Source organism: Pipistrellus kuhlii, unplaced genomic scaffold (assembly GCF_014108245.1).
Source record: "Pipistrellus kuhlii isolate mPipKuh1 unplaced genomic scaffold, mPipKuh1.p scaffold_m20_p_9, whole genome shotgun sequence".
NCBI lineage: Eukaryota > Metazoa > Chordata > Mammalia > Chiroptera > Vespertilionidae > Pipistrellus > Pipistrellus kuhlii.
In genome coordinates, this window is record NW_023425595.1 from 30549228 (window position 1) to 30575147 (window position 25920).

Consider the following 25920-nt stretch of genomic DNA (forward strand, 5'->3'; position numbering starts at 1 on the left):
GAGTCACAGATCCATAATCTCTGAGACGGGGGAGGAAGTTAAGTACACTTCAAAATCTATGTAACAGAGATATCAAGGTGCAAATTATTCAAAGGTGAGATTAAGATGGAGTTCTTTCTAAAAAAAATGACAAACTCCCTTTCTTAGCTCCAGGCAAGAGAAAAGTCAGTAAAGGGTTAAGGTAATAAATAATATAAGGATTATGTCCATGATGATGCAGAATGCACTCTAAAGCCAGAGAGGGCACCAGAGAGTCATAGGATGCCCTGAGGTAACATAACACTCAGGAGAGAATAAATTGCCTGTTCCAGAACCTTCATCTTTGAGAGACAAGTGGCCACATGGGGGCTACAGAGAAAAGCAGCAACCTGGTTATCCAGCCTCTCTCATCAGGCTGGCCAAAGTGCTGGTCATTTATCAGGAAGGCTGTACACAGCTTCCCAGAAGTTACTGACTTCAGTAAAAGAATCAGCACTAAGGGAAAGAACAGTAGGTGGATCAATTTGCATTCCGGAACTGTTTTGGCTCAGTGGATAGAGAATTGGCCTGTAGACTGAAAGGTCCCAGGTTTGATTCCAGTCAAGGGAATGTTCTGGTTGCAGGCACATCCCCAGTAGGGGGTGTGCAGGAGGAACTGATCGATGATTCTCTCATACATGTTTATAACTCTCTATCCCTCTCCCTTCCTCTCTGTAAAAAAACAAAACAAAACAATAAAATATATTAGCATAAAGTTTCCTAAAAAAACTAAAAATGGAACTCCCATTTGACCCAATAATTCCACTCCTAGGAATATATCCTAAGAAACTGAAGATACCAATAAGAAAGGATGTATGCACCCCTATGTTCATAGCAGCACAATTATAATAGCTAAGATCTGGAAACAGCCTAGGTGCCCGTCAGCAGATGGCTGAATTAGAAAACTGAGGTACATCTACACAATGTTATACTATGCTGCCATAAAAAAGAAGAAATTCTTACCATTTGCAGCAACCTGGGTGGAATTGAAGAACATTATGCTTAGTGAAATAAGCCAGTCAATGAAAGAAAAATACCATATGATCTCACTCATTTATGGATAATAAAGAAAATTATAAATTGTTGAACAAAAAGATAGATACAAAGATAGTAAAGCATCAAACAGAAGGTCAAATTACAGTGGGGAGGCTAGGGAGAGGTGGGGAGAGATAAGAGATCAACCGAAAGACTTGTGTGCATGCATATAAGCATAAACAATGGACGCAAAAGTTTGGGGGGGGTGAGGGCATGTATAGGAGTGAGATGGGGGGGCAATGGTAAGATATAATACCTTAATTAAAAATGAATATATATATATATAAATATATATATATATATTAAAAAAAAAAAGAACAGCAGGTGTCATATGCAGTCTCAAAGGTGACAAGAAAAAGCCCCCCAAGGCAGACCAAGAAGCAGACCAAGGAGATGGATGAGGAAGAAAAGGCATTCCAACAGAAAGCAAAGACCAAGCGGAAAGGCCCCCAGAACACAGGTGAAATGAAGAAATTTGGCCAGAAATGAGCTGTTCCTTGTGCTTGGGGCAATGGTGATCCTAAATTCCATTCCTATTTGCACATCTGGATTCTTTGTGATAACATCTCCTACAGATAGAATGAAGAAGTGTTGTCTGTGAGCTAATTGTACATTTAAGAATAAAGTTTTGTAAAAATAAATAAATAAATAAATAAATAAATAAATAAATCTAATATAACAAAAGAGTAAGAGACCAGCTTCAAGAAGATCTGATCGCTGGCAGAGCCCCTAAGAGCCTGTCCTTCCCACATGTCTCCTGCTGGCCTCACCAGGAATTTGGGCTTTATGAAGAGGGAGAACAGGGCTAATCTCTCAGGTTTTCTGGAGAGTAGGAGAAAGGGATTTTCTGTCTGGGAAAAGAAGAATATTCTGGCTCACCTTGGAAAGGTAAAAAGTCAAAACTACAGAACAGTAAGAAGATGAGGTAACTCAGCCTGGAAAAATAATGGTCTCTCCAAAGAAACCCATAAGACTGCTCTTTTAAATGGCCCTTCTCTGAAGATCACTCTTCCCCCAGATTCAGTGTTCCTCTTTTCTGCCACTCAGTAGAGACACTCAGCAGAGCAGCTTCAGAAACACAAATTAAGACACCAAACACATTCAGTCTGCTCCCCCCAAACCTCCTGCCTTTTGTCTCCAAAAACTGCCCCACTTTCTTTCAGGACATATATAGGAGTCTTAACTCAACAGAGGAGATTAGCTGTAAGTCAGGTCAATGTTCACTCACCAAGCCAGTGACCAGCTCTCCACAGAGAAGTCCCCCACAGGAACGGAGTGAGAAATGAAAGTTAAGTTCATAGGAGTGGAAAACAAACAAAGGAAGCAAAACAGAAACTTAAGAGCAATAACACTGAGAAGCCATCACGTAGGACACTTAGGGAGGTCAATGCTTCCATATGTTCTTGTAATTTTACCCCTTTTGAAGATTATTCTAGCAAGAATATTTGAATAAGAAGAATGTGAAACCCAATAATACACTCTACAGCTATCCTGAATACCCGGAATTTCAATTTAATTCTATACCTACTAGTTAACCTTATCCTATAGTCACGTCCAGAACTACTTACTGGGGATAAAATCATGATCCAGGAAGTCTGGGTACCTGCCCTTTGTAATGCCCAGTGTGAGGAGGAAGATAATCAGTGATAGAACTCTGATAATTTGAGCTGAATGGTGGCATCTGTCCTTGGAATTTTAGGAAAGATTCTTCTTTCTAAGGAGCAGCTACAAAGAGCTGGTATTTAGAATATTTTTTTTAACCTACTGAGAAAAATTTTCCACACCACCACTGAACCTTAGCGGGTCTGTCAGTTGACTACCAGTTTTTGTTTCTGACCTAGAAACAAAAGCCTTCCAGACTTAATGTGGTACAGTTGTGGCTGTGACATGTTACCAACCACTGGGAGGCAGGACGAGGATGTAGGTTAACACATTGAGGTACTACTCTTCAGGTGGAGTATTTATCTGGGTAACATTCCTACCTCTTCCATAAGCGTCCACTTTCCCAACTTTTTTGGGAAATGATTGAAACTTTTTGCACCGTTTAATCAAAAGCATAACTGAAAAAATATTCAAATAAAACATAAAATAAATTTTGAAAGGTTCAGTGTATGTATGTCCTATAATAAAAACAAAATGGCAATAAAATACAAGTAAGTATAATGAAAGCAGATATATTGGTATTGTTTGTAACTATAGTTGAGTAAGGTAACCTTGCCTTAAAACTTTTCTTAATTCTCATACGTTTATGAGGCAGGAGCTGGAATTTATATAGGTGTATTTGGTGAGCCATATTGACAGTTTCCATTTCATGGATATGAATGCATTTATTTTTAACAACACATAAACTCATGATCCTTTGCAAGTGCAACGAGAAGCATGTAAATTTTGCAGGAAGTGCATTCTGAGACCTTGGAGGTTTTTCCTTATCCTCACATAATACTATAATTGAGTATTCCTCTTCATCCAGCCCTGCCAACAAAAGAATTAGATTTATGAAGGTAAGAAGGGACTTTATGTGTCAGATTTGTTACAAAATATCAGTATATGGGGAGTGATATTTAAATAGAAAGACATACAGTTATACTCCTATGGATATAATTTTAGTTACATTGAGCAAACTGTTGATAATCATGTTTCTGTTCAATTATGTTGTGTTCAATTATTGCTGTCAACATAATTGCTGTGGTCATAAATCAAGCCTCAAAGGTGTGGCTCAGTGGTGGAGGGTCCTGCCAGGAAGCAAGAGGTCACCAGTTTGATTCGAAGCCAGGGCCCATGCCTAGGTTGCTGGTTTAATCCCCATTAGGGGGAGTGCAGGGGGCATGGATCAATGATGTTTCTCTCTCATCAATGTTTCTATCTATCCCTCTCTCTTACTTCCTCTCTAAAAATCAATAAAAACATATATTTTAAAAAACCAACCTATCAAAATGGTATTGTTAGCATTTATATGTAAACTCCTATGACAAGTTTTAACTGACAATTCTTCCCATGTTCTGTTTTGTTCCTAAGTTGTATTCAGATACTTACCTCAATGTCTTATCTATACTAACCACATAACTTCCTGTACCCTGTGCTATTTTCAGTCCAGAAACAGTTAAAACTCATAGATCCAAAGTCAGAGAACTTCTCTCCAACAGGAGATATAGGGACTAAAAGGAACACAGAGCCCCGAGGAGAATGTATTATTCCATAGGCCTCAGAACATAAAATACTGGGATGTAGACCACAGCAATGCGCTTAGCTCTGGAGATGAACTTTAAGTGATGGGAGAAGGAGCATGGTTGGCTGATGCTTCCTTGGACCCTGATGAGCTGCTTTCCTTACTGGTGCCTCTCCGCCTAAAACCTAATGTCACAAAGTAAGTTCCCAAGACACCATCCCCACTCCCTCTGCCCTCAAATCTTCTCTTGGGCTTCTGATTTCCTTATTTTCCTGATTAATGATTTTATAATCTCTTCCCAGACAAGTTTAAAGACATTAGGTCCTCTTTGCAGCTGATATTTTCAAATTATAGATTGGTCTAAGCCTATATGGCCCTAAGCAGCTCTCCTTCAACCTACTGAAAATGTATACTATATGTTGTGGTTTGAGTTTTGAAAGAAAGGGATTTCTTGGGGGCTAAAAGGACAAATCTCACAAAGAGCCAGCTTCTATACACCTTATTAACAAAAGGATTTCATTCTCATTCCAAGCTCTGCACATAAAGTAAAAAAACATCTCACATAAAGTCTGAGTGAATGCATAAGTTCTCTAGTGTTGGGAGCTATCAGAGTTGGCAAGCAACTCCATCTTAGAAAATACAGCTCCGTCTTGGGAGTTAAGTTTCCAACTCCTCTTACAACTCACAGTCACCAGAGATCACGTGGTGCCCTGCGGTTTGGCCAGAAGCTAAAGACAACTAATCTCTTAAGGACACATCCTGCTCCGGGAGATCCCTACAATGTCCCCTCCCTGATCCTCCCTCCCATAGTTTGCCCCGCCTTGGAACCTCCCCTTACAGCCTGTATATATATATATTGCAGCTTCAACAATACAATTCGAGGCTTGATCAGAACCCTGTCTTGCCTCCATTTCTTCATGTCTCCTGTCCTCTATCATTCCTTTCTAGGTGCCTCCTCGCCCCCACGTTGATCTCCCGCTGGTCGGGACACTCTAGGGCCCAGGATGTGAACTCAGATCAAAGATTCAAAGGGAGGCAAGAGTAAAACGATGAATATGAAATTTGTGGGAGGCACACATCCTAACATTTCCATGTGCACCCTACATAAAAACACTACATGTGTGGAAAGATTGATGCCAAAATGGAGAAAACAATTGAAAACAAAAGTATGCCGTGTGTGTGTGTGTGTGTGTGTGTGTGTGTGTGTGTGCACTCTTGATATTGATGATAAGGGATAAGGGCCTCAAAAATGTTGCATCTGAACAATCAGGACTTGTTTTCCTTGTAACTAGAGTCTTCATCCTGAATTGGAGGACTGGGATTTCAGTAACTGAAAAGTCCTGGAGTTGATTTGTCAATAATTGAAGGGGTACTGTCATAGCCCCAGGTATCATAGCAATGGAGTGAAAGGAAGGCAGAGGCCCCTTTCTCTCTCTCTCTCTCTCTCACACACACACACAGAGAGAGACACACACACTATAATATCCACCTTGCAATCCCTTGTCACATCAAAGATAATCCAAAGTGAAGAATTTAGATACTCCTGTGGCCATGCCGTGATGAGAGCAGACAATAATTGACAAGAAAGCCCATTCAGTTAATTAATAATTTTAACTTTTACTTCTTTGAGGACAGATTTGGGAATAAAAATTCCGAAAGACAAAAGGATGGTGAGAATATCCATTCCAGAAATCTTGCCCTTGCTATCTCTTTGCAGAACTGGCTTTTCTCTTGTTTCTGTAAACTTGCACCTCACTGAAAAAATAAGGCTGAACTGTGCAACAAAACACTGTTAAAAAATCTCAAAATTGTACTTCTTACACTTACATCGTTTTGTGAATAACTTTTTTCATTAAAAGTTTTTATTGTTGACATTTTTGCAGGTAGACCTCCCCCTGTAACCTCCTTTTGCCCACATCCCAATCCTTTGGCCTTCACAAGTCTATTGGCCATGTCCATTGGTGATGCATATATATTCTTTAGCTAACACCCTTACCTTCTTTATCCAGTCACACCCACCAACCTCCCCTTGGGTACCAGTCTGTTCCATGTTTATGATTCCATTTTGTTAATCATATTATCTTGTTCATTAGAGTTCACAATTCTTTCAACAAGTTTTATTTTTTAAACCAAAGCAAGAATAGTAAATCTGAACAAAAACTAATATGTATTCTTAAAATCATTTATTTCAGTTACAATGAGAGGCAAATAAAAATGAATCAATACCATACAAGATGACTAATTATATGCTAGCCATGACAGAAGTTATTGAAAATAGTCTGTGGTTTCACTTTCACAATAATACATCAGGTAAATTTCATATAATTTTACGATGTGAAACTGAGTGTGTATAATTCAGATTACTTGATCAATGCTAATATGCAGTAACAGCAGACTTATAATAATGAAATTTTCACTCATACACAGTCTTGTCTAACACTGGCAGAGCTGGAGTAGTCTATACGTAGCATCACAGAGATACCTGGGATCTGAAACATGAGACTTTGGTAAAAAAAAAAAAAAATCCATGAAAGCAAAACCTGCTTCATGCCACACTGACACAGCTTAGATTTCTCAGTAATTAATGGAGAAAATATTTATTCAGATGAGACACATGTTATATATTTAATGACATTTTTCTTCTCACAGTGATACTAACTATGGTATGGTTTTATTACCAGGATTATTTAAAGAAAATTAATCAGCATTCAGGTATTTTATTTAAAATTCACTGTGTATATTTAGAGAAATTGGACATGAACTCATTAATGAGGACAATAACTTACACTCCTAGTACATATTATGGTATATAATAAAAGCATAATATAAAAACTGACTGAAGGGCAGAACAACCACTCACTATGATATGAGCTGAGCACCAGAGGGCAGATGCTCAATGCAGGAGCTATTCCATGGTGGTCAGTGTGCTCCCATAGGGGGAGTGCTGCTCAGCCAGAAGTCAGGCTCACAGCTAGAGAGCACAGCAGCAGTGGGAGCCTCTTCCACCTCTGCTGCAGGTGGGTGGGAAGGAGGGGTCCTGGACTGTGAGAGCCCCGGACTGCAAGAAGGATGTCTGACTGCTGGCTTAGCCAGCAGAAGGACATCCCCTGAGGGGTCTCTGGCTATGAGAGGGCAGAGGCCAGGCTGAGGGACTCCTCTCCCCAGTGCATGAATTTCATGCACCAGGCCGCTAGTTTGTGATATTTTCTTATTGCCTGGCTGATGTTGCTCAGTGGTTGAACACTAACCCATGCACCAAGAAGCAGCTGGTGCAATTCCCAGTCAAGGCACATTTCCTGGATGCAGGCTCAATCCCCAGTAGGCAACATGCAGGAGGCAGCCCTTTGATGTTTCCCTCTCATCACTGTTTCTATCTCTCTCTACCTCTCCCTTCCTCTCTCTCTAAGAAATCAATTAAATCCCAATATTTAATATTTTCTTATTCACTCCTTGATGAATAACGAACATCATGGGTAAACAGACAGAACTCTGAGGATTCACTCTATTGTCAATAACTTCTATACAACTTCAAGAAAAGTTGTTGAAAAGCTTTCCTTCATCTTCTCAGTCAGGGGCAAAAGACATGAGGTTGTAGAACTTGGTAGAAATGTTACCTCCATACAAGTCTTTTTTTTTTTTTTTAATGAGGCATTAGTCATTTTCCTTTAGATGATAAAACTCAAGAATTAGAATTGCCTATGAATGCAAATAAGATTTTTGGGAAAATATGACATGAGGCAAATTATACAGCTTATTGATGAATGAAGGGTGATCAAATTGAAAAAAGAAAAAAGAAAAAGAAAAAAGAAAAAAAAAGAGCCCGGAAAAGATGGTGAGAACGTCAGCTCAAATCATTAGATGCACCTAAGGCAAAAGGCACTCCAGAGAAGTGGGTGAGAGTGTAAGAGGTTTAAGAGCCTGGAGAACACAGTGTCATGGGGGCAGTGCCTTCCATAGGACTGAAATATGGAAACATTTTCTGAGAAAAGGAACATGAAGAGAATTTATAAATGAGAAACCCATTGGCAGTGACATTAAAAAATGAGACAGTGCCAGCATCATAGTCTAGGAAAACCCCAACACGACAGGGAGGAACATTCGGGAACAGGGGTATGGTCATGGGGTCAATGGAGTCAGAATCTACAAAAGCCTTATATTCAGAATGGTTCTGAAACCCTATAACCCAGTAGCCATATTTAGGTTGATATTGAGAGTAAGCATTCCTACATACAAATGTCACCCTGAAGTCAGTACACACCCCCAAAGCCCAGTCATACTCATCTGACACATCTACCTCCCAGTAATGTTTTCCTGATGTGATAGGAAGTGACCCCAGGACACCGTAATCCTTATAACTGCCTTTCGGATACAAATCACATGTTTTCAAATAAAAGGCAGGTTTCACTTGTCTCCGATCCGCAGAAATGATAATATGTGATTCATCCGGGGGAGGATCCAGGGTCACATTTACTGTAGAAAAATTATAGGGTTGGTGAGGTTTGTAATATACCTTTATTTGTGACATTGTCAGAGAGGTGTTGAGAATGAGTGGAAAATGGGAAGAATTTGGTTTGGTTCTTAAGGAGCAGTACACACCGCAGAAATATAATATGTATGTGTGTAGTGGGAGAGAAAATATGGATTGTTTGTTACATGATCTAGTAGAAAATGCCAAATATTAAAAGATGAGGAGAAGGTGGCTTCATGATACTGTGATTTCTCCTTACCCCAGTAGCATCGAACATCAGTCAGTTCTGAAATTAGAAAAAAATCCATAACATTAAGTATAGGCAAAAGATTCTACATCACAAAGATTGGGGTCTCTGTAAGGTAATACATGGAAGAGTGAGAAGTGAACAAAACAGCTGATCACTCTCCATTGAATATGTCATCAGCATATACTATCTGTCTTCCTTTGTTTTCTCTATCTACACCTAAAACCTGACCTTTAACCCCAACCATAACAAAAATCTCACAGCCATCCATTGCTCTAGCATTACTCACCCTTAAATGGTTCCAGCATCCCTCTCAGGTCAAGAGGTTGGAACACTCTCCTTTGCTTCGTGGAGAGAGTGTTTGGCTTCTGCAGAGAGAAGGTCTCACTCCTAGGGACAACAAAATAGACACACATACCTCTGAATTTTTGTCTCTCTAAAACCACTGATTTTTATCTACTCGCCCCAATGAGTACTTGAGCCCCCATTAATGGGCCCCTGAGAAAGGAGAGCGAAGACTTCTAACCTTGGGAGCCAAAGAAATAGGCTCAATCCACTTTCCCATTGACTGCTGTCTGGCCTTGGAAAGGTGCTGACCTCTCAGAAGTAGTTTATTCCTTTCACAACGATAACTATACTCTCTCTTTCTAACTCCAAAAAAATGATATGAAATTATGTGCCACAGTGAATTTCTTTAAAATGCAAAATTTAAATAAGTTAGTATAAGGAAAACTCATGACATGGATGTAGACTCCCAGCAATATGAGAAGAAAGTGAACATGGCTGCTTATGTTTGAAATATGTCAAGTGTGGGAATATTGTCTGGGGAGGCTGAACACCTTTAAATTCCATTCCCCGGGAGGGAGGCCTCTAGAACTACATCTGAAATTTCAGTCTTCTGGGAAAAATATAACCCTTGGAAAAGAAGATTGTGGGAAATCGCCTATTGTCTTCACTAGCAGAGAGGTGTAGACAAGGAGCCTGGAATGCTCCTTGAGCCCTGGCAAAGGTCAGAGCTAGGCACCCACTGTTCAGTGGAGACAATGGTAGCTGAAGCAATTTCCCCCCCACACAAGCATGTAAATCCTTACTGATAAGATAGTCAGCCTGTTACTGGAAATTGCCTGCCTAAGGGCTATAGGTGAATAAAAGGGTGGCAAGGCCTCAGCCCAAGTGGTCCTTCCTCTTGGGATGGCCTCCGGCCTGGCCCCTCAATTTCCAAATTATTATTTCTTGTCTCATCTCTTTCATTTGCATGAGGCCTCTTCTCCAGATCCTGAACCGTGAACCACATGGGACATGGGATATTCACAGAAGATATTATACAATAAATATGATACTAATAGTGGTCTGAATTTTATGTGCTTGGAAAAGATTAGTATGGCCAAGTAGGTGTTCAAATTTAGATACAAAACATGATGTCCTTCCATTCTAACTTTAAAATATGTTACAGGATGAATCAATGGTTTTCCCAAGGTTAAAATATTCCTTGATATTCAACTTGGCTTTTGGAAAATAAAGAGAACCTTATCTTCTATTCCCAGAGAAGTCATTTAAATATAAAAGAGTTGTCTCAAATTCTGGGTGCCTCTGAGGTAAAGAAGACATGACATTCCCACAGTCAATACATCTCCTTCGAAATGTGGAAATCTGAGTTAGATACAGGCATGCTGAGTGCATAGAATTTATGAAGTCAGATGGGTCTGATACTGAAACATCTGATGTTTAATTGCTACTAATCCATACTCTGCAACTCCTCCCAAGTAAGTTGCTTAAATAAAAGCTGGTTCATTCTCTCTCTTAAAAAAAAAAAAAAAAAAAAAAAAAAAAATATATATATATATATATATATATATATAATTGATTTCTTACAGATAGGAAGAGAGACGGATAGAAAGTTAGATACATCGATCAGCCAAAACCGGTTTGGCTCAGTGAATAGAGCATCGGCTTGCGGACTCTAGGGTCCCTGGTTCGATTCCGGTCAAAGGCATGTACCTTGGTTGCGGGCACATCCCCCGTAGGGGATATGCAAGAGGCAGCTGATCGATGTTTCTCTCTCATCGATGTTTCTAACTCTCTATCCCTGTCTCTTCCTTGCTGTAAAAAAAAACAATAAATTATATTATTTAAAAAAAAAAAAAACATCGATCAGCTGCCTCCTGCACAACCTCCACTGGTGATGTGCCTGTAACCAAGGTACATGTCCTTGTCTGGAATCGAACCAGGGAACCTTCACTCCGCAGGCCGATGCTCTATCCACTGAGCCAAACCGGTTAGGGCAAAGCTGGTCATTCTCAAAAGATATGGAATACACAAACCATGTGTGAACAGACATTTAAGATAAAACTACATCTAAATTTTTCTGCGCTGAGCAACATTTTATACTAATTAATCATTATATAACTTTCACAGCTTTAAACCTCTTTTTACAGCACAAAAAGACCATCTCTGGTCTTCCATACATACCTTTTCATAGTGTCTTTCACATCCTAGGGAGAAAAGAGAAACCTTAAGTCATGAAGTAATAAGCTCTTTTCACTAACAAAGCTCACTGAGAACTTCAACAAAGAGAGAGGAAACATAAAAAGGAGAGAGAAAGCATAAAAAACACCCAGTGAAAAATGAAAAATACAAAGAAAAAAATCTTAAAAGTAGCAAGAGAAAAGCAATTAGTTATCTACAATATAAGGGGGCTTCCTAAGAATCCCAACTAATTTCTCAACTCAAACTTTGTAGAAGGAAGTGGCATGAAATATCCAAAGTGATGGAAAGCAAAAACTTACAACCTATAATAGATTATTCTACCCAGCAAGTCTGTACCAGAGAAAACCAATGAATGTGTCTCCCTCACATAATGTTTCCCTCTCTCTTTGGCTCTCACTCTGGCTCTCGCTCTCTCTCTGGCTCTCTTTTTCTCTCTTCCTTCCTACCTCCCTCCCTCCCTCCCTCCACTCTCTCTAAAAATCAATGGAAAAAGATTTCTTAGGATGAGGATTAACAAAATAAAACAAAAAATTCTCACTTTAAGAAACTAGAAAAAGAAGAACGAATTAAATACAATGTACATACACAAACACATACATACTCTCATATATGAATGCTCATTTACATACACACACAAAAAGAAAACTATAAGTGAGAGGAGAAACCTGTGATATAGAAAGGTTAAATATAAATAAATAAATGAATAAATAAATAAATAAATAACACAGTAAAAATTATTCTTAAAAAATATCAATGAGCCCTGGCTATTTAGGCTCACTAGATAGAGCATTGCCCTGCAGACTAAAGGGTCTTGGTTCAATTCCAGTCAAGGGCACGTGCCCCCCCAGTAGGGGGCATGCAGGAGGCAGCCAATCAATGATTCTCTCTTATCATTGATGTTTCTTTCTCTCTCTCCTTCTGCCTTTCTCTCTAAAAATCAATAAAAATATATTAAAAAACAAAAAAATGAATGACCTTGACCAATGATAACTAACTTGACCAAAAATAATCACAAAATCAGAAATAAAAGAGGAGCCATTACTGTTAGTATTGTAGAAGTGAAAAATATTCTAAGAAATTATAATGACTAATTTAATGCTTACAAATCTGACAACATAGAATGGACAATTTCTAGAAAGATGTACATTACCAAGAACTGACTCAAAAAATATAAAAAACCTGAGAAACCCTAATACAAGTAAAAAAAATATTATTAAACTTTTCCATTAACATAAAGGCCCAGAGTGAAACAATTTTACTGGTAAACCTACTGAATCATTAAAAAATAAATACCACCAATCCTTCACAATTTTTTATTCAGGAAATTCAGAAGGAACAGAAAAAATTCAACTTATTCTAGAAAGAATAAAAAAACAAAAACTCTTGGATCACAAAGAGGTATCTAAATAAAGTTCTAGACTAGATTAAAGATACAGTGGCTTGCAGAATGTAATGAATCTTCTCTTCACAGTCAATTTTATACTTCAATTGATACATTAATAAGAACAAGATTTTTTCTTGTTGTTCATGCATTCGACAATTTTAATAACCTTTGAAACAGATGCAGAGAAGGGTCACTGCAAGACCAATGGAACCTCAGTGTCAACACCACAAACAACATAGCTCACAGCAGAGAAGGAAACTTAGCCTTAGTTTTCCTTAAGTTCAGATGCTGGGGCTTATTTCTAAGTCTTACCTGCAGCATCTCCACTACTGACCCCTGCAACCGATGCTCCAGATCTGAGATGAGATCTCTCAACGACTTCTTCTGCTGGACCAGCTCTCTCTCAGCCTGAGCCAGGTCCTCATGGTTTTCTGCTGCCTCTTTCTCCAGCCTTTGCAGCTCCTTTTGCTCCTCAATAGCCAGGATACCTCTCAGTTGTTCAAAAGAGTCCTGGACACTTTTCATCTCATTTTCTATTTGATCCTTCAGAAATGAGAAAGAAAGACAGGGATTTAGGCTGTCAGGCAGACAGGAGCCAGAAAAGAAAATATTTGATTTAGGTGTTTTCAGAGGGAAGAGAGATAGAAGCAGAGGAGCAATTCTTTAGGAGGCTGATTTTTCCCATTATTTCATCTTCATCACATTATAAAATAATGCTCTCATGTCTCCATTATTAAGGCCAACCCTGAACCAAAATGGGACACCTGGATGTGGCTCAACTCTCAAAAAGCTGCCCAGGAAAGTCATGCCTCCATGCATTACTTCTCACCCCACGCCATTCACAGCCTATGTTGAGCACCTAGAGCACAGCCATGAACCATTGGCAACTGTATTCCCTGGAAGAGTTAAAGGCTCAAAATAATGATAAATGAATATAAAATTCACTACCCTCCTCACCTGAGTCTCTCTATGGGAATAACTAACCCACATAGAGATGCATTATTTGGTGACATGTTTATTTCTAGTCCTATCTATCTCTATTAGGGAAAGGATAAAGAATGACTAATCAATGAATCTGGACATATCAACTGTCAGAAAACAAGAAGGAAGGGAGCTCCTTGTGACTAAAACGCAAAGTCCTGCCCAGATTCTTGGTTAATTATGAGAAAGGTTCTCCTCCTACCATCTTGAAAGTTCTCTCTTCTGCAAGGTCATCTTCCAATTTTTCAGCTTTCTGCTGCTCAGCCCTCAGCCTGTCCAGAGCTGCCTGGAGCTTTTCCTATGAAAGAGGAATCACTTCAGGGTCAAGATAGAGGCTCCCTCCTCAGCAGAAGAGAGGATTAATGGGAAGAAATCAGGTTCATCTCTAAAGAAAGTAAAAAATGACCATTAGAATCTGTGATTTGAAGGAAACCTGATGTGGTTATGTGTTCTTTAAGACTCAGATGATAGAAGTCACCATTACCATGTCAAGAGAAAACTGATTTTCTTTGCCCTAGAAGAAAATACTTGATCCTGTAGTAAGGAAAGAACTTATGTTTAGATCTACCCGGCTGCCCAGTTACCCCTCATGTCTAAAGAGATGATGACAGCTTTGCTTGTGCACCAAACCTCTACCTATTAGCACAAGGTCTGAAAATATCTACTTTTCCTTTCGAGTTTGCTCATCATTTGTAATTGTGTGGAGTACATAGAAATGTCCTTCGTGCCTTGGAAGGTAAACATGGAAGAAAAGTGGTCACAGGCAAGAAAATTACAGTCAACTACAAAAGTTTAGTTTTCCCATCAAGTGCTATTATCTGCCCTGTCTTTCCTCCATCCCGGTCTGTTACCTTGTACTCCTGAGCAATCTCCTCCACGAGGAATGTTTGGTGACCTCGGTGCTCTTGAGAGCGCTCACAAAGCCAGCAGATGATCTTCTCATCCTCCTTGCAGAAAAGCAGGAGTCTTTCTCCATGGTGCACACAGAGATCCCTCTTTTGCTCCTCCTTTGGGCTCAACTTCACCTTCCTTAGCGCCTCCACAATGTTGGCCACATGTCGATTGGGACGCAGGTTCTCAGGCTGGTAACTGATTCTACACATGGGGCAGCTGCTCTCTTGGCCCATCATAGACTCACTGTTGTTTGCAGTGATGCAGACTTGGCAAAATGTGTGCCCACAGTCCAGGCTCATGGGTTCTGTTAGGAGCTCCAGGCAGATGGGGCAGGTTACCTCCTCCTTTATGTTCAGGATTCCTGAAGCCATCGCAGCTGGTCCCCTGCTCCTATCTGTCCGGATCTGAGGCTTCTGTTGCTCACTGATCTCTGCCTGATTGGAAAGATTAAAGGGGGGGCAGAGGAAGAATGGTAGGAATAAATGTTGCTAATTGTGTAGAAATGAAGGATGGGGCAAGAACAGATATAGATTAGATTATAGAAAACAAAAGGTTAACATCAGGCCTGGGTTCTTTCTTCCTAGAAAGGAAATATTGGATAAATTGTCTAATAAGTTTTTTGTTTTTGTTGTCTGAAAAACTCATGAGGCTATAATAAAGTGGAAGGTCAGCTTCCTTACAAGGCCAGATTGTTGACAGCATAATTAGTCTGATGAGGAAAGTACATTTGGGTTTAGGAGGATTTCATATAGACCTCAAATGCCAGTTAATATGCTTAGACTTCATTTTTCATAAGGGAATTGTGACTTTTATAACCACCCTTGTATCTTATGGCCCATGCATGCTATGTCTATGGGCTTTCACAATGTAATTTGCACTCTGTAGCTCTAGGCTAACATAAACTTAGTGGTTTCACACACATTTACTGAGTCTGGCTTCTTAAAAGGCTGAGATAACAGAAATAAAGTACTTTCCATAGTGCTGTGAAGACCACCACTAATAGCTCAGCAAAGGCAGCTAATGTCAGTATGCCCTGCCTCCTGTCCTGTATCCTCAGCTAAGCTAAGTGACCCTGACAGCTTATATCTCACAGATCACAGGAAGGCAATGACTATCCAAATTGGAGATGATGCTGGGGATCAGTCAAAGATGTGTGGACAAAAAGGTCTACATGTTAACCTGACTAGCTCAGGAAAGGCCTATGTGGTAGCCTTGCAAATTCAGAGACCTACAGTAACCATAAAGGATGGTCTGAAATGAAAAGTTTTTAAACTAAAACAACAGTTTTGTAGGTAGTCATGTCCTAGGCTGGTACTTTCCATGACAAAGTCAATCTTTACTTTAACTGAGCCTGTCTAGTGACCTTTTGCATCTACAAAAACATATTATTGGAATGTCCAGGTAATTTTCCTTTTTTCTCGACCCCTCAAAGCACATTTCCCACTGTATGGAGACCATAAATACCCTCATTGTTATTGAGCTAATTTTTGACTGTTAACTATCCTACACCCACATAAGTAAAAGAAGAATGTGTCTATCATTTTACTTTCTATCCAATCCCAGAGGTTCTATACTCTCTCCTCTTTGCCTCAGCCTCCCTAGTCTATCACCAATGGATTTCATGTAACACACTTATATCTTTTCTTTTGATTCTAATGCAAGGTGCAAAAATACCATTCTCTGGAGCATTATCTCAATCCATTGAGATTCTGCTCCCAACAACTGTGGGCAGTTTGGCTTAAATAAACACACACGAATTCTTCACAGGTTTGAATGTTTCTTAAGTTTCCAGAGGGCATCTCAGAGTGGTAACACAGTGATGCTCATTCTCCCACCTGGACTCGGTATGGCCCTGTGGCTACAGTCTAAGATCAGGAGCTCTCTCAGGAACTTCAAGTAAATGGGACTATGAAGCAATAAAGAAAGAAAAAAATCTCAGTAGATATTCATGTCTTGATGGTTGCCAAAGTTTGATGGTAAAAGAAAGATCTGATGTATCAGTTAATAAATTTTCCCTTTGCTCTGTTCTCTGAAGGGAAAAATTATAAAGGCTGCATGGAGATGAATTTAGACCTGCAAACACTATCTATTAGTGCCTGATAAGGGAGGCTGAAGAAGAACAGAAGTGTATTCCAGCTAGTGGTCCAGATACTGAAAATAGCCCAAAGGCCATATGCAATTAACCCCTGCAGCAGGAACAGGGATAAACATTGTATCAGGGTAGGTATCCTTTAATATCTATTCCTGTTTTATGTCTCCAGCATGATCCAGATTTGGGGTAGGAACCTCCAATTATTTTGCATCTCATTCAAGATCCAACCAATCCTGAGACCCTACCAGGAACCTGGAGAGGAGGGAGGAGAGGGTATGCATTCTGCCTTGGGGCTGCAGAATTTATTTATGTGTGGTTACAAGGAGCTAAGGTCAAAGCAGCTTCTGCCACAGGACAAAGAAGAAAAAAGTGCAGAGGAGCTTGAGTCCTCACACATGGAGTGTGACCCCACTGCTACCTGAACAGTGACCAGGGCTCCATAGCAGGCAGGGAGATAGATATGGAAATAGGAGTGGTGTCTGGCTGGAAGGCTCTCACAAATATTAAGCCCATCCTTGAGGACTTAGGGGCTTGTGCCCCACATGAGGCTCTCTGGGGACCTGCATCACAAACCTGAGCCTACAGAGTGTCTGGCTTCAAAAACCCACAAGGCTTGTGCCCAGAAGAACCAGAGGGTGTAGGGTACAGGAAATCCCTCTTTTAAAGGGCAAGTGCAGGGGACTTAAAGGTCATACAGGACTTGCTCCATGCCCCGCGAAAAAGCAGGTTTGAGAAGTGCCTAGACCAAGTGCAAAGGAAATTCTTCTGCAGCAGGAGTGGAAGCCTGTTGGACTCTCACCTGAGGCTGAGACCTGGGGAGTGGAGGCAGCATGGGTACTCAACCCCCTTCCTTATGAGATCAGGCTACAGCTCTCTTTAACCAGTCCAGGCTCCTGGGTGTGCCCGCCCCTTTCCCCTGCGGCAGCCCCGCCCACAGAGCTGACTGTGGTGTTAGGCCCTAATGACTCTACTGGCTTGGCCTCTGCCAGCCACCAAGGCCCAGCCCCACCTTTTGGCCCACAGGCTCTGGTCGTGGGGGTGGGAGGGGCTGCGTTTTTGTGCCCAGAGGTCTGAAAAAATGAAAGACACAGTTGTTGGCAGACTAGCGCTCCACCGCGCTTCCCCCCCCCCACCCCCCCCCCCCCGTTCCCCCCCTCCAACAACTTCTCGCCCCTGGCCAGGCAAGGCACAGAGAGCAGAGAAAAACTCATCCCCATTCTTCCAGGAAAAAAGGCCTACTCACTTGTTCTGGAGTTTCAGGCTGAAGGGCAAACGTGGTGATAATTCACTCTTCAAACCAGCAGGAGGCGGATCAGAGTGAAAATGAAAGTTAAATTCTTAGGGGAGGGTCAGGAAAGGAGGAAAATCTGTGGACCAATGAGAGGCCTTCACAAATACTTCAGGGAAATACTAACACTTTGTGCCTTAACTCTGAGGGGCCAGGGACTACATTCTTAATCTCAGTTCTGCTCCCTGAAGCTGTTCTCATGGCTCTCACAGTAATTCATCTTCCAGAGAGCTAGGCTGACCTGAGCTGTGCACTGTCACACACATCAACCTCATCTTGTGCCCTTAGGGATGAGGTGTCATGAGGAGGGAATGAAATGCCTCCTTTACCACAGGGAGGCCCCTCACTGAGGGCCCACCTGAGGCAGTGAACCTGGCAGCTCTCCCTGGGCTGTACCTACCATCTAAACTAAGTGAACCTGGCCAATTTGTGTCCTGGCCGTCCTGTGAGAGGGCATGGCTGCCCAAATCTGAAATTACCTCAGGTGGTTAGCCAGGGGGGCTATCAGAGTGGTAGCACTGAGATTCTGACTTTCAGAACCTGGATTCAATTAGGACAACATGACACTTTTCCTAAATGAACTACATAGATCAAACTGCATGAAGTGTCATCTTTGGGCAATGTTTTTTAATTCCATTTAACATATAATCTTTATAGTCTTAACATAGTAGGAATGAAATAGGAAAGTAATTGTGAGGAATAATTTTATGAGTCAGTGTGATTGTCCACTGGTTGCCCAGATTAAACATCATTTCTGAGTGTGTCTGTGAGGGTGTTGTTTCCAGATGAGATTAGCATTTGGATCTTTCATCACAATAAATTAGATTAAAGGTCTAAGCAGAACAAAGAGGCAAAGGACGAAAGAGAGAAAGGTGTTCCTTTTGCTTCCTGTCTACCTAGTTGTGTAGGGATTTAGGTTTTTTCCTGCCCTTGGACTGGGCCTTATAGCATTGTCTACCCTGGTTCTCAAATTGTTGAACTTGGACTCACCTGCATCACCAGCTTTCCTGAGTGTTCAGTTTGTACAAGGCAGGGCCAGGAACTAGTCAAACTCTATAATCACATGAGCCAATTCCTGATAATCAGTTTCTTTCGCATATATGAAGGGTATATCTATAATATTGGTTTTGTTTCTCAGGAGAACCTTGACTAACAGAGTATGAAACAATTCTAAAATCATATGGCACAGGTGAAATGTAATAATGATCATGGTAATGACTGTGGTGAACAGTGCTATTTCAAAACATGTGTGCCTAAAAATGGCTGAGGGTAGTGAAGGGTACAAGGAGAATGTTGTAGAGGTGAAAACGCACAAAACCATCTTTAATTCAATATGAGAAAATCATAATGAGAAGTCAAAGAGAAAAGAGAGAGAGAGAGAGAGAGACAGAGAGAGAGAGAGAGAGACAGAGAGAGAGAGAGAGACAGAGAGAGAGAGAGAGAATTTGACTGGGTCAGTCTGGGCACAGCTATGATTTAAAAGGAGAGGTAGTTAAATAAATGTATGAAGAGGCACCTGTATCTTAACTCGAGTTTTTCATTGGTCTTAAGATCTTGTTGCTTTCACACTTCTTCTGGTATTTTTTTCTTATTATTTACACCAGTCAAGCCTCTCATTATGCTCTATGAAATGTTGTAAAGATGTCACAGAAATACTTCCCATGTGCTCCCCCTGCTCCTTATCTCTATGCTTTGTTTCTGAATAACAGGCATGGCCCAAGAATAAGATGAGCAAGGTTAGTGATTTTCCAGGAATTGGGTAGAGCTGTGAGTGTAAACTTGGAAATCTTGTGGGACTAGTGAATACAAAGGAAGCTACAGAGCGAGGCAGCTGTCACACCATTAAGGCCAACAGACCCAGAGAGGACAGTGTGCTAGGATTTATGTTAACAGCCTGCTGAAATCCTACATCATTATACTTACAGGAATTAGACAACAAAGCATCAAAGAACTCTGTGACTTTCTGTTTTCTTTCCCAAAGTATCTCTCTCTTTCCTGAGCAGTTTTGGGCTTAGCTTTTTTCTCTACAGGTCTCTGCAAAATGGTCTGGAAGCCTAGGCTTGTGGCTCATGGACATTCCATAAACTCCTTCTCTGGGGCTTTCTTTGCTAAGATTTTTCAGAAAGTCATCTCTGGAAGAAGGATTATGCCTAAAGGTCAGAACTCATTTAGTATACCCCGATTAGAAAATGAAAATGCATAAGTGCAAGGCAATAGGGAGACTGCAGTGGGAGCCTAGAGTTATACTTTCATTAGTGCTCTTATGCACTCCCATCTTGCATCCACAACTGGTACGTTTCATGAAATCAGTTATATACTTTTCCTATTTTGTTGCTTATTGCCTCAGATCTATTAAAAGGTGTTGCATATCACCGAAACCGGTTTGGCTCAGCGGTAGAGCATCGGTCTGCGGACTGAAGGGTCCCGGGTTCGATTCCGGTCAAGGGCATGTACATTGGTTTCGGGCACATCCCCGGTGGGGGGTGTGCAAGAGGCAGCTGGTCGATGTTTCTCTCTCATCGACGTTTCTAGCTCTCTATCTCTCTCCCTTCCTCTCTGTAAAAAAATCAATAAAGTATATTTTTTTTAAAAAAAGGTAAAAGATGTTGCATATGAGGATATCCTATCTAATAAAGAGGGAATATGCAAATTGACCATCAATCCATCACAAAGATGGTGGTGCTCACAGTGGAGGCCAGATTTCCATAACATAAGATTTCTGAACCCACAGGAGAGGCCACATTCCCATAATGAGCAATCAGCAGGGACCTGAGGCTGTGTCCCTCTCCCAGTGTCAGGCCGGGGGGACCTCAAGTTGCACCTCCTGCCTGGTGGGGCTTGATTGGGGGATCTCAGGCCCCAAACTGACAGGGTTTGACGGGGGACCTCAAGGCATGTCCCTCACCCTGGTGCTAGGCTGGGGGACTTCAGGCCACACTGTCCACCCTGGCACTGAGCCAGGGGACCTAAAGATATGCTGGGGGACCTGAAACTGCACCTCCCACCATGTAGGGCTTGACTAGGACCCTGAGGCTGCATCCCACACCTGGTAGGGTTTGAGGGGAGATCTAAGTCTGTGTCCCCCACCCAGTGCCAGGCCAGGAGCTTGACAAGGGTGAGACTGCCTGGGTCTGGGTCTAGCCCAGTCGGGGTGGGGCTGACAGGGTCTGGGTCTCATATGATTTTGAGGCACCATGGGTGGGTGGAGATTTGACTCTGGGTCCCATACATGTCCCAGACTCTGACAGGAGGAAAGTTTTCATATGCATTTTGCTTATTTTCTTTCATCTCTGACACTTATATTATAGGGAAAAGGCAAATAACAATATTAAAATATTTCCTTTAATTAATCTCCTTTTAATGTGTACAAATTTTGTGCACTGGTCTATACTAATAAAAGGGTAATATGCTAATTAGACTGGGTTGATCAAACGTGAACAGGTGAGGTCCCTCCACCTGGCTGGCGATTGGGGACAATAGGGGCCAACTCTCCCAGTCCCTGTGGGATATTGACCAGTCAGGGAGGGACCATGGGAGGGCTCCAGAGCATGTCTGGCCCCATCTTGCCCAGTCCTGATCTGCCAGACCCCAGCAGCAAGCTAACCTACTGGTTGGAGCATCTGCCTCCTAGTGTTTGTGCACATCATAGTGACTGGTTGAGCAGTGGACTGATCGAGAGTTCCCAGATTGCTGAGGGACATCCCCCTATGTATGAATTTTGTGCACTGGGCCTCTAGTCTATATATATAAAAGCCTAATATGCTAAGTGTTCAACAGAGAGGTCAACAGATCAGTCGATGCTCTGGCGAGTAGGTTAGGTTGCTTCTGGAGTCTGACAGATCAGGAGTGGACAATATGGGGCCAGACATGCCCTGGAGCCCTCCCATTATCCCTCCCCAGCTGGCCAACCTCCCACATGGACTGGGAGAGTTGGCCCGGATCGGCTCTGATCACCAGCCAGGTGTAGGTAGCTCACTTATTCACAAATGCACTGGACTTCTAGTGTGTGTGTGTGTGTGTGTGTGTGTGTGTAAAATATATATATATATATATATATATATATATATATATATATATATATATATATATATATTTGGGTGATAACTTATGCTTCTATTATACTGTTCTTGCTGTGAACATGATTGCTGTGTCACATAATGAATTAAGCTATTCTCCTGGTGTTATTAAAATATCTATGATTCTCCTTTGACAAACTTCAACATCTATTTTTTATGAGAGAAAGAGAATACAACATGAAGAAACAGAGAATGAGGAAAGCAGTCACAACCTACAGTATAATGGACACATGGAAGAAGGGAACTGTAGTGGAGGTTATTCCTAGTTTTATGATTTGTTTTTGAAGGTAGACCTCAATTAGTAATGAATAGACAGATATAACTCAGAGACATATAAGCTCATAGCTGGAAGACCAAGAATAGTTTGAGGCTTCTGCAGCAGCTAGAAAGTGTCAGAAGAACATCTTTAAAAGAGAGACACAGAGGGAGAAATTCCAAGTTGTACATAAGAACTCTGATCAAATCTCTGAACTAGACATTTGGAGATAGATGACAAGCAGCCCAACTAGGCTAATGGCACTGATCACTAATTTTAGCTCCTGCAAAATGCAAGGGAGAATTTAGAATTTGAGTTCAATCAAGTTAACCTACTAAAAACCAATAAACAAACAAACAATAATATTCTTCAGAAAATGAAACAATCCTGAGTCTTTGTACCTCTTTCACAATTTTCCTGAGGGAATTTTAGATGCAATATAAAATTATTCAACATACAAAAAAGTAAAGCACATGGCTCATATTCAATAGAAAAGGTGATCAATGGAGACTAACTCTGAAATAAACCAGATGTTATATTTAGTAAATAAGGGCTTCATAGCAGCTATTATTTCTGGGGTGAAAGATGTAGAAAAAATATACTTACAATTATCACCAAATTGGAAATGTCAGAAAAAGTCTTATGATTTGTTTTTGAAGGTAGACCTCAATTCGTAATGGATAGACAGATATAACTTAGAGACATATAAGCTCATGGCTGGAAGTCCAAGAATAATTTGAGTCTTCTGCAGCAGCTAGAAAGTGTCAGAAGAACATCTTTAAAAGAGAGACACAGAGAGAGAATAGAGATAGTTTGTGTTTTTAATTGAAAAATTAAAACTGCAATCACTCAGAATTCATCCAGGTTTAGCTTATGAAAAATTTGGAATCACAGCAGAAAGACTAACTAACATTAAAAGTTGATTAATAGAAATTATCCAATTTGAAAATAATAAACATGTCCTCAATAACCTATAAGAAATATCAAAGTAATAACATAGGCTTAAGGTACAACATAACTAGTAAAATACAGCATTAAGAAAATATAAAGTCTGCATGAATTTAGACCCACTAAAACTGCTCACTGGTACCATGTTCATCATACATGAAGGGAACCTGATAAGGAATGAGACTGAAGGAGAACAGAAGTGTATTCTAGCTAGTGGTCCAGATACTGAAAACAGCCCAGAGGCCATATGCAGTTAGCCTCTGGCTACAGAGACTGTGGTCCAGATCAGTCTCTGATGAAAAGCATGGTCAGAGGTAGACATTGTATCATGGTAGATATCATTTAATATCTATCCCTGTTCTATGTCTCCAACATGATCAAAAACAGGAACCTCCAATTATTTTGCATCTCATCCAAGATCCAACCCATCCTGAGACCCACCAGGAGCCTGTTGAGGAGGGAGGAGCAGAGCATGCGCTCTGCCTTGGGGCTGAAGAATTTATTTTTATGGTGGGAACTGAAGTCAAGCAAAGTGCAGATGGAGGGGAGAGAGAGAGAGAAATAGAGAGAGAGAGAGAGAGAGAGAGAGAGAGAGAGAGAATCTACCTCATAGATTGTTATCTATTCCAGCGTTTTTCAACCGCTGTTCCGCGGCACACTAGTGTGCTGCGAGATGTTGCCTGGTGTGCCGTAGGTGCAGACAAGACAAGAATTTTATAATTTTTCACTATTTTGTTTACTTAATATTTCATAATAAAGTAATTATAAAATACTTTCTTTGTGTTTATTTGATTCCTATTCAAGAGAATTACTTTATATATAGTCAATATAGGCACAGAGTTAAATTTTTTAACATTTTCTAATGGTGGTGTGCCTCGTGATTTTTTTCATGAAACAAGTGTGCCTTTGCCCAAAAAAGGTTGAAAAACACTGTACTAGATAAAAGTTGATTTGAGCCCTAACTATTTTGGCTCAGTGGATAGAGTGATGGCCTGCAGACTCAAGGGTCCCAGGTTCGATTCTGGTAAAGAGCATGTACCTTGGTTGCAGGCATATCCCCAGTAGGGAGTGTGCAGGAGGCACCTGATCCATACTTCTCTCTCATCAATGTTTCTAACTATCCCTCTCGCTTCCTCCCTGTAAAAAATCAATAAAATATATATTTTTTAAATTTTTGATTTGCTCTTTTTCTCTTCCCATAGTAATTCTCTTTCATTAGAAAGCCTTTCCTCTGTTTGCCCAGGCATGTCTTTATGTTTCAGGAGTTGGTTCACACACTGACTTCCAGTGATAGAGGCAGGGCAGGGGTTCTGTACGGGCTCCTCAGCAGTTAGGCATGTAGGTCAGTGTTTCCCTTTCCCGGCCAGCCTCACTCTTTTCAGGGAGCTGAGGGCTGCAGTTGTCCTCAGGCGTGAGTAGAGCCTCTTCTCCCCTCCAGTGAGACATCAGGGCAGATGCTACAGGAAAGAGTGTTCCTGCAGCATGCGTCTGGCATTTTTATTCCCCACTGCTCCGACCCTGCTTATTAGCCAAGAGAAATGAAAACACTGGGCTGCTTGTCCAGTGTCTGTTCTGGTCCCTGTCTCACAAGAAATTCTTCGGTTCTCCATTTCTGGAAGACCTGTTGGGGGAGAGGGATTCCAAGATAGTTATGGAATAGATCAGTGTTTTTCAACCTTTTTTGGGCAAAGGCACACTTGTTTCATGAAAAAAATCACGAGGCACACCACCATTAGAAAATGTTAAAAAATTTAACTCTGTGCCTATATTGACTGTATATAAAGTAATTCTCTTGAATAGGAATCAAATAAACACAAAGAAAGTATTTTATAATTACTTTATTATGAAATATTAAGTAAACAAAATAGTGAAAAATTATAAAATTCTTGTCTTGTCTGCACCTACGGCACACCAGGCAACATCTCGCAGCACACTAGTGTGCCGCGGAACAGCGGTTGAAAAACGCTGATCTAGTATATTCACTTAGATTAAAAAAATCTATTCCTGTACCTAAAATAAATAGTAAGTAGCTACAAAAATAAATAAATAAATAAATAAATAAATAAATACTTACTTTAAAAATAATGAAATAATTACTCATAGCACAATACAGTACCTATAAGCATGATGTTATCCAGTAGATTTCTAAAATATATTCCTCTTGCATAACTGAAATTTTAAACCTATTCAACTCAGGGCCCTAAAAATTTAAGGTGTTAGTTCTTATATTAAGTGTTTTTACTCCAATCGAAAAAGACAATGAGATCGATAGCAGACTGTTAAATAGTATATTCAAAGAGAATGTTTAGAAAACATAAATTACAACCTGCAATTGTACACTAGAAAACTAAAGATCATAAGTTCAAATATATTTAAAAACAGAATATTTATTATGCAAGGAGATGAGATTAAAGAGAATGTGGTTTCTGCCTTAGCCGGTTTGGCTCAATGGATAGAGCATTGACCCTCGGACTAAAGAGTACCAGTTTTGATTCTAATCAAGGGCACATGCCTGGGTTGTGGGCTTGATCCTCAGTAGGGAGCATGAAGGAGACCAATAAATGATTCTCTCTCATCATT

General features: G+C 40.6%; 1 protein-coding gene across 7 annotated transcripts in view; it reads right to left on the reverse strand.

The window, feature by feature from the left end:
• Window positions 1–7574: 7574 nt before the first annotated feature.
• The window catches only part of LOC118713480 (tripartite motif-containing protein 5-like), a 73581-nt gene continuing 55235 nt past the window's right edge, over window positions 7575–25920 (reverse strand). Inside the window, exons 1-9 of one of the 7 annotated variants that reach the window (XM_036428102.2) lie at window positions 18016–18051; window positions 16516–16586; window positions 14638–15114; window positions 13989–14084; window positions 13118–13348; window positions 11404–11426; window positions 9224–9324; window positions 8947–8973; window positions 7575–8689 (exon numbers count right to left, since the gene is read on the reverse strand). In XM_036428102.2, the coding sequence (XP_036283995.1) occupies window positions 8130–8689; window positions 8947–8973; window positions 9224–9324; window positions 11404–11426; window positions 13118–13348; window positions 13989–14084; window positions 14638–15051 (1452 nt within the window). In that variant the 5' untranslated portion in view covers window positions 15052–15114; window positions 16516–16586; window positions 18016–18051 and the 3' untranslated portion in view covers window positions 7575–8129. Of the gene's footprint in view, window positions 8690–8946; window positions 8974–9223; window positions 9325–11403; window positions 11427–13117; window positions 13349–13988; window positions 14085–14637; window positions 15117–16515; window positions 16587–17985; window positions 18080–25920 lie in introns of those variants that run through there. The other 6 variants (XM_036428104.2, XM_036428096.2, XM_045578059.1 and 3 more) reach the window with 6 other exon arrangements.